Raw genomic sequence first — 18,086 nt, 5'->3', positions numbered from 1 at the left:
GCATTGAATCATATGGTTTAAACTAATTTACTTATAGTCAGTTAACACATTTTTTAAAAGTTGATAGTATGGGTATGATCGGTCTAGAATTTATATTTGTCTTATTTAAGGAACAGTTCGAGCAGGAAAGCAGCTGTGCATAAACTGTTCACCGTCCGGGTCAGTTGAATATTCCCAGGATTAAACTATCCATTTGTGGGGATCCTGTTTCAAAATGTCTAGCCTATCTGTCTTTGAAAAAACATACAAACACTTTGTTGAAGTGAAACTGTAACCATAGGTTTGTAGATTTCCACTGTCTGTTATTAGCCTACCGGGTTATTACACAGCTGGCCCTTTAAACATCTCACAGCGGTGACGAAAGTGAATGAAAGTGAATGAAACACAGCCATTCATTAAAAACAAATAATAGGACCGATCCACCTTTAGCCATCCACGTTTCCATTGGTCCTCGAGCACTTGAAATATAATTAATTCATTTCTAATGCCCATTGGTTTCTCGCAAGAATGACAATGCCGACGAGCCAATGAGCGTGTGCCCCTGTGTACCACTCGAGCCCCAGGGAAAACCAAGCCTTCGTTATCTAAAAGCTCAGTCAAGTTGTGTGAGTCGGATGGAACTCGTCAATTGATCATTGAACAGAGACGTTTCTGTCTTTTTTTTTTTTTTTGGTGTGGATTTTACTATTTCGTTCTTGCCATACAGTAACTGAATTGAAACGCGCACAGGGTGAGTAGTCTGAAATCTGAATTGTCATTTTGCCTGGATATCCATCTGTGGCGATGGAATATCAATACGTTTACGAGCGCCTGCAACAGCAAATTTAGATCTCTGCCATGGGCGAAAACGGATCGCCATCTTTCTCCAAGAAAACATTTACTTTGGCAACCATTTTCTCTCGCTTTATATTAATTGTGCTATGTAGTATTGCTCGTTCTTTATCTGAGTCTGCATATTTATTATCTCCGAGTCGGTCGACTGTTTTCTGATTTTTATGAATGGAGAGGTCAGGTTATTTTCTTCGCTGTGTTTCACACGGATCGAGTTTCACTTCATTAAAAAAAAGGGTCCGTGACGGGGGTCGGATGGATGTTTATCATCCCTTCAACGGCTTTGAACTAGCTAATATTTAGTGGGTCATGTTTTGCATTAACTATTGGGGAAATCAATTACGTTAGCGTTTTCAAATACTTAATCAGTTTTCAAATACTTTATCACTTTTTCTCAATAGGAGGCTTGATTTTCATCGGCAGTCTGCAATATAGGCTATTGTCTTTTTTTGTTTGCCTACAACTTTCCACTTGCTGCTTTTATAGGACAACTACCAATTTTTACTCCAGATAATATGCTTTAACAAAAGATTTTTGGTATCCATTACTGAGAATTTTCAGATATTCTAAAGCACCATGTAACTAGACACGGACATTTTTAGAATATACATATTTCACTGAATCCATAACGAAGCCTGTATGGCCAAGTTAAGGTTGGTCAAATGCTCTATTTCACCAAACAGCACCTATCCTGTAACTCCCAGTAATTGGATACCAACAATCTTTGGTTAGATCTCATTATCTGGAGTGAAAATCTGTAGTTACGTTTAGGCTACACCAAGTTACAGGATCAAATGTGGGAACTTTAATAACATTTGGGAGGGGGGAATATAAAACGGATCACCTGCTACTTTGGATTTGTGGCCATTGACAACGCCGCTGTTTTCAAAACTTGGTTTAAAATATGCGTAATGTTGTACACTATGATTTGTCCACTGTTGTACTGACATTTTATGCATCAGTAAATGCATATGTTCTATGTGTATCTACTGTGTCGCTTTAATGGCCAGTTATCGCTTTATTCGTCATCCATTAATGTAATAAACGGGTGAAAGTATAGTGACTCTGTCAAGCTCAAGGAGGTTTGGAGTGGGAGGGCTATCCACGTGGAATGGAAGGTTATGAATTTACTATTTGTTTTATTCCCAGCACATTCTCTGCCACTTTCTGTCGGGTTTTACATGCAAGTGCACTTAACTTCACTATGCCCAGGGGATATGGAAGCTGTGCTAGGATTTTATATTTAAAGGTCACTATGAAACAAGTAGTTTGCCTCAGTATGGAGATGTATATTGTAACGAGGCGTTTCTATTGGATTTATTTATAGACTGGCATTTTTATGTCGTCTAATATTCTTCAGTAATTCGTTAATGAGTAAACAAAAAATAAAATGACACTCGTGATCTATACAATACGGTGGCATCAAATGCCTCAGAGTGTAGGCTTAAAGACCCATCCTTGAAGGTTTCCCCTGCTCAGTCATAGCTGATTATGATTGCAGTCTCCTAATCGCCTGAACAGATGGCTGGCTTTGCTTTGTGTCACGCATGTAACTCTTAACATAACTACAGAGTGTATTTAAGTTGTGCATGCAAGACATGCTCTAAACCAGCATGTTCAGTTAGAAGAGCTGTTGTTGCAATAGGAAACGGTGTCGGGCAACAAGAGGAGGTGCGGGTTATATGGGTTCTGATAGGACTCTAGTGAAGTGTCTGTCTATATTTGTGAAAGAAACTGGATGATGGAATACTCTAGCAGAGTTGAACTACTAACATATGTTTTCTATTTTGTTTTTGTCCACAGTTGAACAGCTAGTACATAAAGTGACTTTTGCGATATCGCTTTAAAGCGAAGACCCTTTTCTGGGAACCTTTGAAGACCTGGATAACATGGACGGATTCTACGACCAGCAAGTCCCGTTTATGGTCCTACCCAATGTAAGCACGCCCCTCATATCTTCATAGAAATAGAATTACTAGAACTGTTGAATGGGAATGCCCATTCTAATTATTCGATTTGTATGGTTCTCTTGGATGTCGATTTTAAGGCAGCCCCCCACACCTCTCTGATTGAGGGGTTGGGCTAAATGCGGAAGACGCATTTCAGTTGAATACTTTGTTGGACCGCTGACTAGGTACCCCCTTTATCAATCAGGAGCATGGCCGTCATCATTGTCTCTGTTCCAATATCCAAACGTCCATACTGCTTGCAATACAGAATCAGAATGTATTGGCCATGTATTCTAAAATTGTATTCTAGTGTGGCTATTCAAACAGAGCAATAGATTGAGGTGTGTCAACATTCCAACTAGAAGTGGAGGTGATGTGACATTCAAGACAATTGAGTCACACCAGAGGCATATTTACATGTATACACAGCTGAGTCACACTAAACAGCTCTAACTAATAAGTTGGTTATGTTTTCATCATTGCAGCAAAAATCTCATGCGGAGGAACCATACAGCAGACCAATCATAGACAACAGGAAAAGGAAGTTCGTAGACACAGAACTCGCCCAGGACACGGAAGGTAATTGGACAACTACTTCTTCGTTACCCTTTGACATCAGCATGAGCCACCCAACACAACCATACTTTTTATTCCTATCATGTGTAATGTGGATTGTTAAAGTGCTCTCTACTTACCAATCTGACATTTGAACAGAGGCTCATTTGAACAGTAGGCTCAGTTTTAAAAATATTTTCCTGTTTCAGACCTCTTCCAAGACCTCAGTCAGTTGCAGGAGATCTGGATTGCAGAAGGTGAGTAATCTAGTAATTATAAAATGGGTGGTTCAAGCCCTGAATGCTGATTGGCTGACCGCCGTGGTATATCAGACCATATACTATGGTTATGAGACAACATTTATTTTTACTGCTCTAATTAGGTTGGTAACCAGTTTATAATGGCAATAAGGCACCTCGGCATATTGGCTATATGACATACCCCTCTCGGGCCTTATTGCTTAAGTATACCACAGAGTTGATACTGAATCCTTCCCCTTTTCTGCTGAATTTCTTTTGATCTATTCTGTTGCTCTCAGCACAACCCGGCAGTGCTTGCCCTCTGGTAGACATTGGTTATGTTAATGCAATCTCATCCATATCTGACGACTTTGGAAAAGTAATACAATTCCCCTTGAAGTAGCTGTCGTCAATACAGGCAGAAAAATACGGATATTCTTTGGAAAGAGGGTGAGCAAATGGAGAAAAATGTTTTGGGTGATTGAATTGTGTTCCCAGGTGGGTTTTGAGATGCATTGAGCAAGTGGGCATATTAACCTAAAATGAGAATTTGAAATATTCATATTTTTTCTGTGCATTAAACTAGAGCGAAGTCCCATAAATAAGCAACTATGCTGACCTAAGAGTCCTTGAATTTAACTACAACATTTCTTTCAACGTTCACTTTTTATTTTTTTATTGTCGCACCCTAAATTAAATGACAAATCTTAACAGGCATTTTCTACCCTTGAACCACTGCAAGAGTTCTATTACTTGTCCATTGTCTGAGATTTCAACAAAGTTCCTAAGTATTTCCCAATGTTTTACATTTTTTCAGTGGATTGAACAAAATAGGTTTGGTTCCTTTTGAATAAAGACATCAAGATGAGATTTACAGTTTGTGTTGTTCACCCAGTGGAGGCCCAGTTAGTATCCACTTGTTTAATGCTCTCTCTTCTCTCCCTCCACAGCCCAGGTGCCTGATGATGAACAGTTTGTCCCGGATTTTCAGTCGGATAGCTGTGAGTACCTGAGATGTATTATTTAAACCAGGCTGGGATGTAGATGGGTCAAGTTCCCCCAAGCACACAATGTAGCAAGATCTGATCTTGGGACTGCTGCTTGTCTGAAAGACCTAGGCCTTCAGGATTAAACAGAGCTGCACTGAAAGAGCCATTTGCCCATAGAAATGTTATGAACTCAGTTCATTCTTTGTCTTTACTCTGCTCCATTGACTGGGTTCAGAATGTTTAAGGTAACAAACCCTGACGATCACTCTCTCTCATTCTCCTGGTCTCTTTCTCTCTGCTTTATCCAACCATCCTTAGAGGGCTTTTATCCTGCCAGGGCTTGACGCCATTCTTCTTACTCTAAAACATCCTTCTTTACTCTGGAGAGACTTTTCCCTCCTCCTCCCATTTTGGGTTTAATCAGGCGATTGGCGTGGGGCATCACATGAGCCAAGCTCCTAATCTGATTTCACACTTTCATGCACTCAAATCCAGCCTCTGGAGTGGGATGGATTCCAGCGGGTGGGGGTATCCAATAGAGTCCCAGTCCACACAGCCCTTCTCCCTCCCCCTCTCTGACTGTATAGCTTCACCTCCCCCCATTTGTCAGCAGTGCACAGAGCCTTTTATATGGCAGCCAAGGGAAATATTTGAGTTATGTTCAGTGGAGCGTTTTATGATTCTCCCCTTTTACAGTTTGTTTTTGTCTGATGTGGCATCAGACAGGGTGTGGTTGCTGGCATCTGTCTTTGTTGCTGTTTTGGACCACGATCTGCATGGTAGCCTAGCATACTGTAAATGACTGCTGAGGTGCTGCAATATATTATCAAGGTTGCTGCTGTCATGCATGTTTAGACAGTGAGGCCCATGCGGGGGTGTGTAGTAGGGCTTGCTATAGTCTGCTCACAGTGAGGTCTCTGTGCAGTACAGTTCTTGACCTAGCCGTTTGGGTGCATGTGTAAGTGTGCAGGATAGTGTGTGTTTAGCAGCGACCCCATAGCCAAACGGGCCAGGCTCCCTATTCACCAGCCCTGCGTGGCCCCTGCCCTGCCTTCAGTCATCCGGCTGTCACATGGCAGCCAATGTGCTCCACACACACTCCTCCTGTACTGAACCTTGCCCTCCAATCATCTCGACCCCTGTCTAGGAGAGTGGGGACGAAAGACTGCTTATTAGATGTGCCTTCATTTCCCATTCTTCATCCATTTTCTCTCTCATGTGTTCCATCTGAGGCAGTACTGCATGTGGTCCTGCTCTGAGCTTTTATAGGATGCATGAGCAGGGAGCTCTGCTCACATGCCTATTGGTTCCCTGTCACCCTCCCTTCCCTGGCCCATCAGTTAGGGTGATGTATCCAGCTGCTGTTACACCTCTCGCCCGCGGATCCGGTTTCACTGGCCCATTATGTGGTGCGGGAAATGGGAGCTGACTGGAGATCTAATGGTTAGAGAGGAGAATTATTGAATTACGGCCACACTGATTCATGGGTAATGACCAGGGCTCCACCTATTCCATATAGTGCTAACTGTTTGGCCAGAGCCCTATGGGTGCCATTTGGGAGGGAACCTGTGTCTGTAATGGACATCTGACAGGAGAGGATGTTGAGGATAGTATGATACTGATGGGGGAGCGATGGATGGAAGTTTTCTGTTGGGCTGCCAGCCGTGGTTAGGATGCGAAGTGGTTAAGTGGCTCACAGTGCTGATTGATAGTCTGGTCTTCCCCAATGTCCATTCATTGAAAAATAGAGGATATTGAATAACCCCAGCTTCTTGTTTTCTAGGTTGATTTAAGTAGCGCGAACAGTGTTTCTAATGTGTTGCCCCTCTTCTCAGTAATGTTTCATGGCCCCCCACCATCCAAGATTAAACGGGAACTGAGTCCTTCCAAAGAGATTTGTCCTTGTAACCAGGAAAGGAGTCCCATGCCGTATGGAGAGAAGTGCCTTTACAGCGACAGGTATGGACCGTTATATATATATACACACACACACTTTGTTACCTTTCACCACACCAACAAAAGAGCCAAGTATTCTGACCATGCTGACAGGAGCCTTCTGTCTGACCGGCCTGTCTCTCCCTCCACAGTGCCTATGAGAGGAAACCCAGTGGGGCCTATAAGCCATTGACCCCTCCCTCTACACCCGTGTCACCATGCAGCTCTACCAACACCCCAAGGACGCACCCAGTCAGCCAGCAGACTCCTCCCCCTCATCAAATACCCAATCGGAACCAGGCGCAAGGGCCACACCCCCTGCAGCCTGACAACCAAGCAGTTGGCCCAGCCCACAACCAGCAGAGGCCACTCCCCCTCCAGAGCCGCCCCTACGCAGTGCCCTGCCCCCCACCACTCCTCAGTCAGGATGGTAACTACAGCCCTGAGCACAGGTGATTGGTCCTATCCTGCCATGCTGCACTGCAACACCTTTCACCCAGTCACATCAGTCAGACTCCGACTTGGGGTCACTGTAGTCTCGCAATGCCATCCTTTCAAGTCTTGAAGATTCTGTTGAAGGCCAAAACGTCATTCTTTTAAACTTGTCTAATAAAACTGGGTATTTTTATGGTGAGCGAGCGTTGCGCCTTTTCCTGTCCAATGCTCTACACATTTTTAGGTTGCACCTCTACTCATGTTGGTTGAGCACCTTCTACTTATTTCCAAGTCTTGAAGGTGAGAGCCTGAGGCTTACTGGTTTAGGAGTTTATCGTGAGAGAGCCTGAGGCTTACTGGTTTAGGAGTTTATCGTGAGAGAGCCTGAGGCTTACTGGGTTAGGAGTTTATCGTGAGAGAGCCTGAGGCTTACTGGTTTAGGAGTTTATTATGAGAGAGCCTGAGGCTTACTGGGTTAGGAGCTTATCATGAGAGAGCCTGAGGCTTGGCTTACTGGTTTAGGAGTTTATTATGAGAGAGCCTGAGGCTTACTGGGTTAGGAGCTTATCATGAGAGAGCCTGAGGCTTGGCTTACTGGTTTAGGAGTTTATTATGAGAGAGCCTGAGGCTTACTGGTTTAGGAGCTTATCATGAGGGAGCCTGAGGCTTGGCTTACTGGTTTAGGAGTTTATTATGAGAGAGCCTGAGGCTTACTGGGTTAGGAGCTTATCATGAGAGAGCCTGAGGCTTGGCTTACTGGTTTAGGAGTTTATTATGAGAGAGCCTGAGGCTTACTGGGTTAGGAGCTTATCATGAGAGAGCCTGAGGCTTGGCTTACTGGGTTAGGAGTTTATCATGAGAGAGCCTGAGGCTTACTGGGTTAGGAGTTTATTATGAGAGAGCCTGAGGCTTGGCTTACTGGGTTAGGAGTTTATAGAGATTAACATCCAACATTGGTGAACAGGTGAATGACTCCATCCAGGTGTTTACTAACATCCTAACTAATGAGCCTGTCTGTATAGATAACTCCTGACCCTAGGTTGACCTCTCTAAATGTAAACATCCATCTCAATAAAACAGGTGTTCATGTTTCCATTGCACTCTGAGACACACTGTGCAAGTTAACACATTAAGACCAGTGGAGAGGATCAGGCTTTGTGACTAGTGTTGCCTTTTAGGGGGTGGGGAAGGGCCCCTATATTGAGGAGTGAAAGGTGCTGGCAGCGTGGGAACCCCCGTGGGAACAACCCACTGCTCAGTCACCCCCACCCGTGACAGGACTCCTGGTGGGATGTGATAGAATGCATGGCATGTCATCACCAGCCAGTAATATGGAATCTTTGTGTAGCCAGAAGCCGTTAGCCTTGTCTATCTTACTGTCACTGGACGATCTTTTATACCTGCTACTTATTGACACCTGCCCCCAACATCTCATTTACAGCTTGTATTCGCAGGCTTGATTGCACTGAGTACATTTGGCTCCTGAGTGGCATGTGCGTTGCGTTTTGGTCTAAAGCTGGACTCTCAGTAGTTCCTCTAGTTGAAGACTCTAACTCACATTTACTGTAAATGTATACCTCTTATATTAAAAGTTTGTTTCCATTCTCTTTAAATCTGAAATGTTTTTAAGCTACAGTTTTCATAGCCATCAGTAGTATAGTCTAATGAACTTTTAAATTCATCTCTCTGTTCAAACATTTGTTTTATAGCCACAGTTTGTTAATAATAACCTTCCACCCACCCTCTCCCATGTCTTCCTCCACCCCAGGTTCCAGAGGCAAATGTCGGAGCCATGTCTACCCTTTCCTCCCTCTGAGAGCCGGACTCACCCTCAGTTCCTGGCCCAACCGCAGGCCCCCAGTCACAGTGCCCTACCCAGTGACGGGAGGCCCCCCTACCACCGCCAGATGTCTGAACCCCTGGTCCCTGGTCCCGTGCCTCAACACGGCTTCAAGCAGGAGCTGCTGGACCCTCGCTACACAGAGCAGGGTGTCCCCTCCATGGGCCCCCCTCAGGCTACCTTCCACCCCATGGCCATCAAGCAGGAGCCCCAGGACTTCTGCTTCGACTCTGGTGAGTGGCTGGCTACCTTCAGGCTCCTCTGGATCGGTCGGCTGCACTACACAGACTACAGCATTACAGCTGACCCACAGGGTTGTCATAGGGTTTGAGGGGTGTGACTCTTGACATTGGTTCCAAATCTTTACCCTTAAGTGTGCACTCCTTAATGCATTGGATTGGTGTAAACATGAGTCTCCACCATATTTCTTCCACCGTTCCTTTCTTTCCATCAAGTGGAGTGGTCAAGTGCACCCTTAGGACAAAAGGAAAGTGAAACAGGAAACAACCTTGGGGCTCTCTGATGCAGGTCGCTGTCCACATCCAGACAGGCTGCATGTGAGCAGACTGGTTATATGGTGGGGAATGTGTCCGTCCCTGTTGATTTTGCTCGCTGGCACGCGGCTGTTAGTTTTAGTGCAGCAAATCCCAGAAACCATTAACAAACACAACCGTGTAGACCCTCGCCTCACACCGCCTTGCGTCAGCAGTTGTAACGCACACAGACATGACCGTGTCACTTCCAAATACGTCAATCACTCTGCTCTGACAGTCAGGTCAGTAAAAATGGGTCTCTTAGCCTGGCTTGAGCCTCGGCAGGACAGAGGAGATAAGCAAATGGGTCAGTCATTCCCAAGCCCAGGCACAGGGAAACCTACTTCACAAGTATAGGGCTACCTAGAATGGATTTGGGCCACTACGCTGTGTTTACAGAGGGCGTTAGAATGCAAGTATGAACACTACATGGATGCTCATCAACATGGATGCTCATTTCAGATTTACACTGAAATGAATGCAATGGACTTATGCCAATTGACTTATTGCTGCATGTCCTTGTCCCAATAGAAACGCTGTGTACCTAATAAGTAACCCCACGAGAAGTAGAATTCTGTTTTACTTTTCATCTCGATGCCCACGCACCCCAGCTGTTGTCCCTATTCTGCCACCAACACCCACCTTTCCTTCCCTCCTCCGCCCAGGCCAGCTTTGCACTGTCCCTCTCTCATTCTCCCTCTCAGCTTTATGATTGGGGGGCCAGTGATGTAATGCCAAATCCTCTTAGCTTCTTACAACCTATAAATACATACGTCAGCATAAAGGTCCACTGGCCCAGCCTCTGTCTGTCTCTGGATGGATAGATTTATAAGAGCATAGCCAGTAGCCACCATAGTCACATCACACTTTTGGCTCTCCTGGTTGGGACTGCTCACCACAACGGATGCGTCTGAAATTGCACCCTGTTCCCAATACAGTGTACTACTTTTGGTTTCTGGGCAGAATGTGTGCACTATATACTGAATAGGGTGCCATCTAATGCAATTGGATAGAGGATCTATGATGCTTTAACAAGCCCAAACTTGAGAATACTAGTGTAAACGCTTTGTAGATATGGCCCTAAAGTGTGATGAAGATCTTATCCTTAGGAGAGGACAGGAAACAGAGGGGTGGAGTGGGACCTTGGGGGCTTTTCCAACTCAGAAGATTGGGGGGTGGGGCTTGACCCCATGGGGGCCAGCCAGGCATAACTTGATTTGTCATGATTTGATGTGGGATGGCCAGTGGACATCTGCAGCCCAGCTGATTGGTTGCTAGGTCGAAGTCAGTTGTATAATAGAGGAAGTGCTGCAGCAGCAGGTTGATAAGAGGTGAAGAATGTATCGTGTTCATCCTCATGTCACCAACCATGGGAATGGGTTGTTGCACCACACATAGAACAGAGACTGAACGTATCCCAATCACCTGCACTAAATGCATACTGCTTGTATGTACAATCTCTTTTTACTAGCGTGCAAGCAGAGCAGTGTTCTAAATATACTCATGTCAGAGGTTAATGTTGTCTCGTCCTCCCTCTGTTAGAAGTGCCTATCTGTCAGTCTACATTTGGAAGAGCCCGGACCTTCTACCAAAACAACCATGAAAGTAAGTATCCATTTCCTTCTTAGCAGTGGCATGTTTCAAGTTGAATTCCTCTGTAATAAATACATAGGAAACCTCCTCAAAGCTTTCGCAATAAAAATGTTACGAGGGCTTACTGGTAGCTGTTGCCCCTCTAGTAGTGACTTATTGAGCGGTTACAAAGTGCTGCATGGTTGGGGAATAGGACATGTCGCAAGGTAGAAGTCAACATTAGAATGACGTCTCTTGAGATGTTGCATCTATCAATAGGCCTGTTTAGGTTTCCACTGTTTCATCACCGCTCAACAGCACTGCTGTCTGCATAATGTTAGCACATCATTTTCCACTGTTGTGAAGCTGCCTGGCTATATTGCTTTGTGAGCAGTTTAGTCTCCCTGGACACAGTAGCTGGCCTCCACAGCAAAATGTAGTCTGTATTCCCATGCCCTCCCCTGGCTAGCTAATCTCTCTCCCAATCACAGGTTTCTCCTTTGACAGAGAGCCTCACATGTACTATGATGATACCTGCGTGGTTCCTGACAGACTTGAAGGTAAGAAAATACTTTACATTAGGAACAGGCTTGTCCCGTTCTTGGGCCGGCCGGGCGAGAGCTATTGGAGCAGCATGGGGGGGGGGGGCTTTACAAGCATCACAGAGGACTCAGTCTCTGCTCAGCTGCTGGCAGCATTTGAAAGGACAGGATTATTAGTATGCCTGTTGCATCACTGACTAGAGAGAGGAGAACTGTAGAAAGTCTCCTTTGAGCAGCAGAGATGGCAGGCGGGTGCAAAATGAGTAGCCTGCTCCCCTTCACAGTCCACAGCTCATAGGAATGTCTCACCACACTGTAGCTAGCTGTCGGGTGGACTAGCAATTTTAACTCGTTCATTATGACTGAGGCCCCCACACGGCCCATTTCTCCCCTTGAGGCCCCCATGATTAGCCAGATAATTAACATTTTGCACTAAAACCAAAGTTAGACATTGATAGTTGACTATCTTAATATCCTTTTTGTGCTAGTTGGCTGTACCTGCACTAAAACTCCAGTGTTTTTCCTTTTAAAATACAGAGCCAATTTTATTATCTGCTCTTTTATTTCCATGACTGGTCATTTTCTCATGGCTCTCTTGTCCATCTGCAGCACACATATGGTGAGGAATATGGAATGGCAATAAAGTCACATTATTGAATCGTAATACATATTTGTATCGGCACCTAAGTATTGTGGTAATTGATGTCCCTGTAAAAAATATCTTTTTAATTTGCCTGACATGCTAGATGGCCAGGCTTCCCCAGAGTACAGTGCTCACTCTTAACCCCCCCCCCCCCCCCCCCCCCAACCACAGGGAAGGTCAAGCAGGAGCCCTCAGTGTACCGTGATGGCCCGCCCTACCAGCGGCGCGGCTCTCTGCAGCTCTGGCAGTTTCTGGTCACCCTATTGGATGACCCGGCCAACGGTCACTTCATTGCCTGGACAGGCCGGGGCATGGAGTTCAAACTCATTGAGCCAGAAGAGGTCAGTTGGAAATGTTTAAATCATTTTTTTGTTGATGAACTTGACAGATTCTCTTACAATCACCTTTTAGAGGTCAGTTTCTTACCTTGGTCCTAGTAGTAGTTCAGGCCATTAAAAGTCAGTGTACTCATTCAATCCCCTTCTTTAAAAAAAAAAAACTCAATCAGGCATTGACTGATTTTGTATTTTCTGTCTTGTCTCTTCAGGTGGCTCGCCGCTGGGGCATCCAGAAGAACAGGCCAGCCATGAACTATGACAAGCTGAGTCGTTCTCTGCGCTACTACTACGAGAAGGGAATCATGCAGAAGGTAAAGGCAGGTTCACCCTTTCTATCCTTCCCCATTTCTCCTCAGCAACAGCCTGATGCTTCCTTGGCTCATTTGAATACAACCTTGGAGGGTGATGCAGCCATAGAGATCCATATTATATAATGTTAGAACTATTGTGTTCTATTTCATTCTGTGGGTCTAACTAACTTGCTCTTCTCTGATTGGTCCTTTCCAGGTTGCTGGCGAGAGGTACGTGTACAAGTTTGTGTGCGACCCTGAGGCCCTGTTCTCCATGGCCTTCCCTGACAACCAGAGGCCCAACCTGAAGGCTGACCCAGACAGCCTGCCCTGCGTTGGGGTGGATGATGACACCCTGCCCCTCACCCACTACAAGAACACCCCTTACTTGGTGGACTCTGGGGAGCAGTGTGTAGGTCTACCCTACGGGTACTGACTGCCCCACCCCCTCCCCCTGCTGCTCCTAAACCCAACCCAGAGATCAAGCTCCGACTGCTGAGGCTGAGCAAGAAACTGGATCAAACCTGAACCCGAAACCTCCCTCTCTCCGCTAAGTTACTCCTCCAATCCTGCCCACTTACGGATTAACTTAACCCTCCCCCTAAAACGACGGAGGAGAAACCTGCACCAACCACGTTCCTTGGCATCATCTATAGTACCAAGAGAGAGGGGACCGTGGAAGTAAGGCTGTTATGGACTTCAGTGGCTCCGCCATCTCTCAACTCAAGGTGAACTGGCGTCATTGCTATGGAGACGAAGAGGAAGTGATGGACCAGGGTCCGTGTTATTATGGCAGCATGCCGGAGGACTGACCGATAGATCTCTGTGTAGACTGCAAGAATTGTAACAGTTCTGATTTCGGACAATCTGCTTTTTCTAAAATAATTATATTAAAAGTTACTTTTGTCAGAATTATCTATAAATAAAGCACTATTCTGTAGTTGCTTTTTTGGTTCCCAATAATTATGTATTTTTCTGCCACATATTAACAGTAAGATCTGTGTAAGCAAGGGCTTTGATTTGCAAAAATATATGGTAACATTTTAATATTTATAAACAAACCCACAGACCTGTTGGTTTCTGTAGACTTGCTATAGAAATGTATGCTGGGTATTCTACAATTGGTTAAGGAATTAGATCTGTAGTACTCCAGCCTGCTAGGACATTCTATGGTTTCCATGGATGGATTCCTCAGACCAGTGACCTATGTTTTTGTTTTTAATGCTGCCCCAGCTGTGTATTTATCCAGTGTAATGAATGTTTGTGCTGGGCTAGCTGAGGTTACCAGTGAGTAGCCGGTCTAGCTCGGAGTACTGTCGCTGCGTCTGGAATGACCCTATGCACTCCTTTACAAAACCCATGTGGCTCTGGTCAAAAGTAGTGCACTGAATAGGTTGTCATTTAGGATGCAGACTCTGTCTGGTTGTCCATTCTCATTTATACCGACACTCTACAACTTTTTTTTTTCTTCATAAACGACTTATATTTCCTGAAGGTTGTAACTAATCAGCGCTCCACCTCAAACAATAAATCCCCTGCAGGAATCTTTCATTTTCCAAAAGGAACAACTCTGTCAATATTTTTCCCAGAGATATTGAAATTTTTAAACACCTAAGGTTATAGCTTTTTTTCATTTTAGTGGGTGCTTGATGTTTCCTCGGCAGTGAGTGTACTAGATTCTTAAATGCACCAGGATGGCATCTTTCAGGACATTGCATGCGAAGGTGTGGAATTATACACCTTTCCCTGGAGTCCTCGTTCTACCAATTGCAGGTTGTCAACAAGAGACCTCTGCTTCTCTTTGCATGACAGTGTATTGAAACAAACTGTCCACTAACATATGGCTTTACTCTACTTTGGACAAAGAAGACAAATTGTGAAAGTTCTCTGCATTTTGTTTGTTTCTTAAATGGGGGAAAAAAACAAACTTATATAAATATATATTTTTGCTAAGTCTGCATCTGATTTTATTGTATAAGCCTGTATAGTTTTGCCTATAACACATGTATCCCTGTGACGTGATTATTACTGCAGATAGTTTTCGTTTTAGAGGCCATTATTGGTGAGTGAAATGGTAGGATGAAGAGCGAGAAAATAGTATTAGTTATAAAGAAGTAGTGTGGCTTGGGTTCCATTCAGTGTGGTTCACGAGTGGTGCAGCGGTCTAAGGCACTGCATCTCAGTGCAAGGGGTGTCACTACAGTCCCTGGTTTGAATCCAGGCTGTATCACATCTGGCTGTGATTGGAAATTCCCTATGTAGTGAACTACCTTTTGAAAGGAGCCCTATGGGCCCTGGTCAAAAGTAGTGCACTGTGAATAGGGTGCCAATTCATATAGTTAAGAAATGTGAGTATCCACCTCTAGTCTCTACCCTGACCTGACCATGGGTTGTCTGAACTTGTATAGGCTTCACCTTCTCTCTCTCTCTCTCTCTTCACAATGTGTACCGTTACACTGCAAAGTTTATAATGATCTGTACTGGGTACAATAAACTCTTCTTTCTGCTTCACTTCCTGTAGTCTGGTCTGTTTCGTCGTTCCCTGTTCCCGCTCCGCCTCATCCTCACACAGGCTGCGTTACCAAATGGTACCCAAATTCCCTATAGTGCACTACTTTTATCCAGGACCCTGGTCAAAAATAGTGCATGTTATAGGGAATAGGGTGCTAATTACCGACAAGCCGCATGCTTGTTTTTTTTCTCCCGTTTTGATAATTCCTTTGTTAAAGATTACCGTCTACTCTCCTATTGCAAATGGTTTAGCAACACTGACAAAAGAATATGGCAGGACTCCATGGAAATCAGTGGCAATTGTTATATAATGTACAGATGAATCATTGATCATCGTGCTCTCATGAATTGCACCTTTTCTCCAGCTGTATATGTCCTTGTTTATGCTTGATTTGTGTTTTTATGTATGCACAGTGGTGCAACCAAAATTCTCCCACAGAGATTAAGACCTCTAGCAGTAAAATTAATGAAAGCAGTGAGTTTGTTTGGCTCTTTTTTTTTTAGGCTGGCATGACGACATGTCCTAAGGATTCTTGAAAGTTGGATTATTCTTCAAGCAGGCTAGTTTTAACTCTGCGTAGGGGTTGATTATTCCCTGAGCAGGTACAAGGACAAACATTCCCTGAGTCTGTACAAGGACAAACATTCCCTGAGTCTGTACAAGGACAAACATTCCCTGAGCCTACAAGGACAAACATTCCCTGAGCCTACAAGGACAAACATTCCCTGAGCCTACAAGGACAAACATTCCCTGAGCCTGTACAAGGACAAACATTCCCTGAGTCTGTACAAGGACAAACATTCCCTGAGCCTACAAGGACAAACATTCCCTGAGCCTGTACAAGGACAAACATTCCCTGAGTCTACAAGGACAAACATTCCCTGAGTCTACAATGACAAATATTCCCTGAGTCTACAATGACAAATATTCTCTGAGTCTACAAGGACAAACATTCCCTGAGCCTGTACAAGGACAAACATTCCCTGAGTCTGTACAAGGACAAACATTCCCTGAGTCTACAAGGACAAACATTCCCTGAGCCTACAAGGACAAACATTCCCTGAGCCTGTACAAGGACAAACATTCCCTGAGTCTACAAGGACAAACATTCCCTGAGTCTGTACAAGGACAAACATTCCCTGAGTCTGTACAAGGACAAACATTCCCTGAGTCTACAAGGACAAACATTCCCTGAGCCTACAAGGACAAACATTCCCTGAGCCTGTACAAGGACAAACATTCCCTGAGTCTACAAGGACAAACATTCCCTGAGCCTGTACAAGGACAAACATTCCCTGAGCCTGTACAAGGACAAACATTCCCTGAGTCTACAAGGACAAACATTCCCTGAGCCTGTACAAGGACAAACATTCCCTGAGTCTACAAGGACAAACATTCCCTGAGCCTGTACAAGGACAAACATTCCCTGAGCCTGTACAAGGACAAACATTCCCTGAGCCTACAAGGACAAACATTCCCTGAGTCTACAAGGACAAACATTCCCTGAGCCTGTACAAGGACAAACATTCCCTGAGCCTGTACAAGGACAAACATTCCCTGAGCCTGTACAAGGACAAACATTCCCTGAGCCTGTACAAGGACAAACATTCCCTGAGCCTCTACAAGGACAAACATTCCCTGAGCCTGTACAAGTACAAACATTCCCTGAGTCTACAAGGACAAACATTCCCTGAGCCTGTACAAGGACAAACATTCCCTGAGTCTACAAGGACAAACATTCCCTGAGCCTGTACAAGGACAAACATTCCCTGAGCCTGTACAAGGACAAACATTCCCTGAGCCTGTACAAGGACAAACATTCCCTGAGCCTCTACAAGGACAAACATTCCCTGAGCCTGTACAAGTACAAACATTCCCTGAGTCTACAAGGACAAACATTAGTTGCTGTTCAGCTGAATGCATTTTCATGAGTTGGTTTACAATACAGTAGTCTTGAAAATACCATATTTTTACATACAGTACATACAGTTCATGTTATATTTTTATAAAATTATGCAGTAAACAAGTCAACCTGCCAATACGTAACAAGAATGCAACTTGTGTATTAAATATTTCTATGAATTAAAGATTCATGCTTTCCTCAGTCGAGTGTAAAAACTCACTAGGATTACATGGAGCTGTTAAGGACAGAGGAGTGATTTACAAATAGTGGTTCTGTTACTAATACTACCTTTTCAACAGAGACCAACCACAAACTACAGCTGGTCTACTTCAGTAAGGAATACTTCAGAAGGGAGATTACATTTTAAACAAGAGCTACATATCCTTTTGAAGTTTTATTCTGTTGATATGCTCCCTCCACCACCACTGTGCATTCAATGGTGCGGTTGGTGGAATCTTATCCATTTGCCTGTATGTTCACTACCTACTGACTGTTGATGGAGGCCCTCTGAACCGGTCCAGCTCTTTATTCTTCAGTATTCCAGAGCTCTCTAAAAGCTCAAAGTGTGCCAGGGCCAGAGATGGGTAGGCCCTCCATCACTTGTCTGGCTCGCTGCTCTCTTTCTCTCACACACACACTATCTCTTCATCTCTCTCTCTCTCTCGCTGAATCTCCATCGATTGGCAGAGAAAAGAGAGAAGAGTGCTTCTCAATGCTGTTAAAGGCCCCAGTGGGACTCACACAGCCCTGACATCAACTGCATCTGGACAGCTAGTAGGGTTGGCTGGAGAGCCCATTGTGTCAGCATCGCAAATGGCACCCTATTCCCTATTTAGTGCACTGCTTTCAACCAGGGCCCATAGGGTGCCATTTGGGTCGCTGACTGTGAGTCTGCCTACCCTGATGGAATGGAGCATCACTCAGTCATAACTGATGTTATTTAATCAACTCTGCTACACTCTCGGTTCTCATCCTTCTGT

At 44.6% G+C, this 18,086-nt stretch overlaps 1 protein-coding gene across 2 annotated transcripts; it reads left to right on the top strand.

The window, feature by feature from the left end:
* Nucleotides 1-576: 576 nt before the first annotated feature.
* LOC106582336 (ETS translocation variant 5) lies at nucleotides 577-15,202 on the top strand. Of its 2 annotated transcripts, none has more exons than XM_014165321.3 (13): nucleotides 577-730; nucleotides 2,635-2,768; nucleotides 3,266-3,359; nucleotides 3,545-3,592; nucleotides 4,525-4,575; nucleotides 6,399-6,522; nucleotides 6,651-6,950; nucleotides 8,702-9,006; nucleotides 10,849-10,911; nucleotides 11,370-11,438; nucleotides 12,235-12,404; nucleotides 12,611-12,718; nucleotides 12,909-15,202. In XM_014165321.3, the coding sequence occupies exons 2-13, from the start codon at nucleotides 2,721-2,723 to the stop codon at nucleotides 13,125-13,127; spliced, it is 1,599 nt and encodes a 532-aa protein (XP_014020796.1). In that variant the 5' UTR covers nucleotides 577-730; nucleotides 2,635-2,720; the 3' UTR covers nucleotides 13,128-15,202. The 2 variants fall into 2 exon arrangements, with proteins under 2 accessions (XP_014020796.1, XP_014020797.1); XM_014165322.3 differs by having other exon boundaries at nucleotides 578-730; nucleotides 12,611-12,712.
* The last annotated feature ends 2,884 nt before the right edge of the window (nucleotides 15,203-18,086 follow it).

This window comes from Salmo salar, chromosome 21 (assembly GCF_965601325.2).
Source record: "Salmo salar chromosome 21, fSalSal1, whole genome shotgun sequence".
In the NCBI taxonomy this organism is placed as follows: Eukaryota; Metazoa; Chordata; class Actinopteri; order Salmoniformes; family Salmonidae; genus Salmo; species Salmo salar.
The sequence above is the reverse complement of the archived record's forward strand: the minus strand, read 5'-3'. Positions and strand labels throughout refer to the sequence as shown.

Excerpts from the sequence above, each read along its gene's own strand:
- LOC106582336 (XM_014165321.3), top strand. The coding sequence starts at position 2,721 with ATGGACGGATTCTACGACCAGCAAGTCCCGTTTATGGTCCTACCCAAT. Across the intron at positions 9,007-10,848 it reads GGACTTCTGCTTCGACTCTG|AAGTGCCTATCTGTCAGTCT; the intron begins GTGAGTGGCTGG and ends TCCCTCTGTTAG. Across the intron at positions 12,405-12,610 it reads AACTCATTGAGCCAGAAGAG|GTGGCTCGCCGCTGGGGCAT; the intron begins GTCAGTTGGAAA and ends TTGTCTCTTCAG.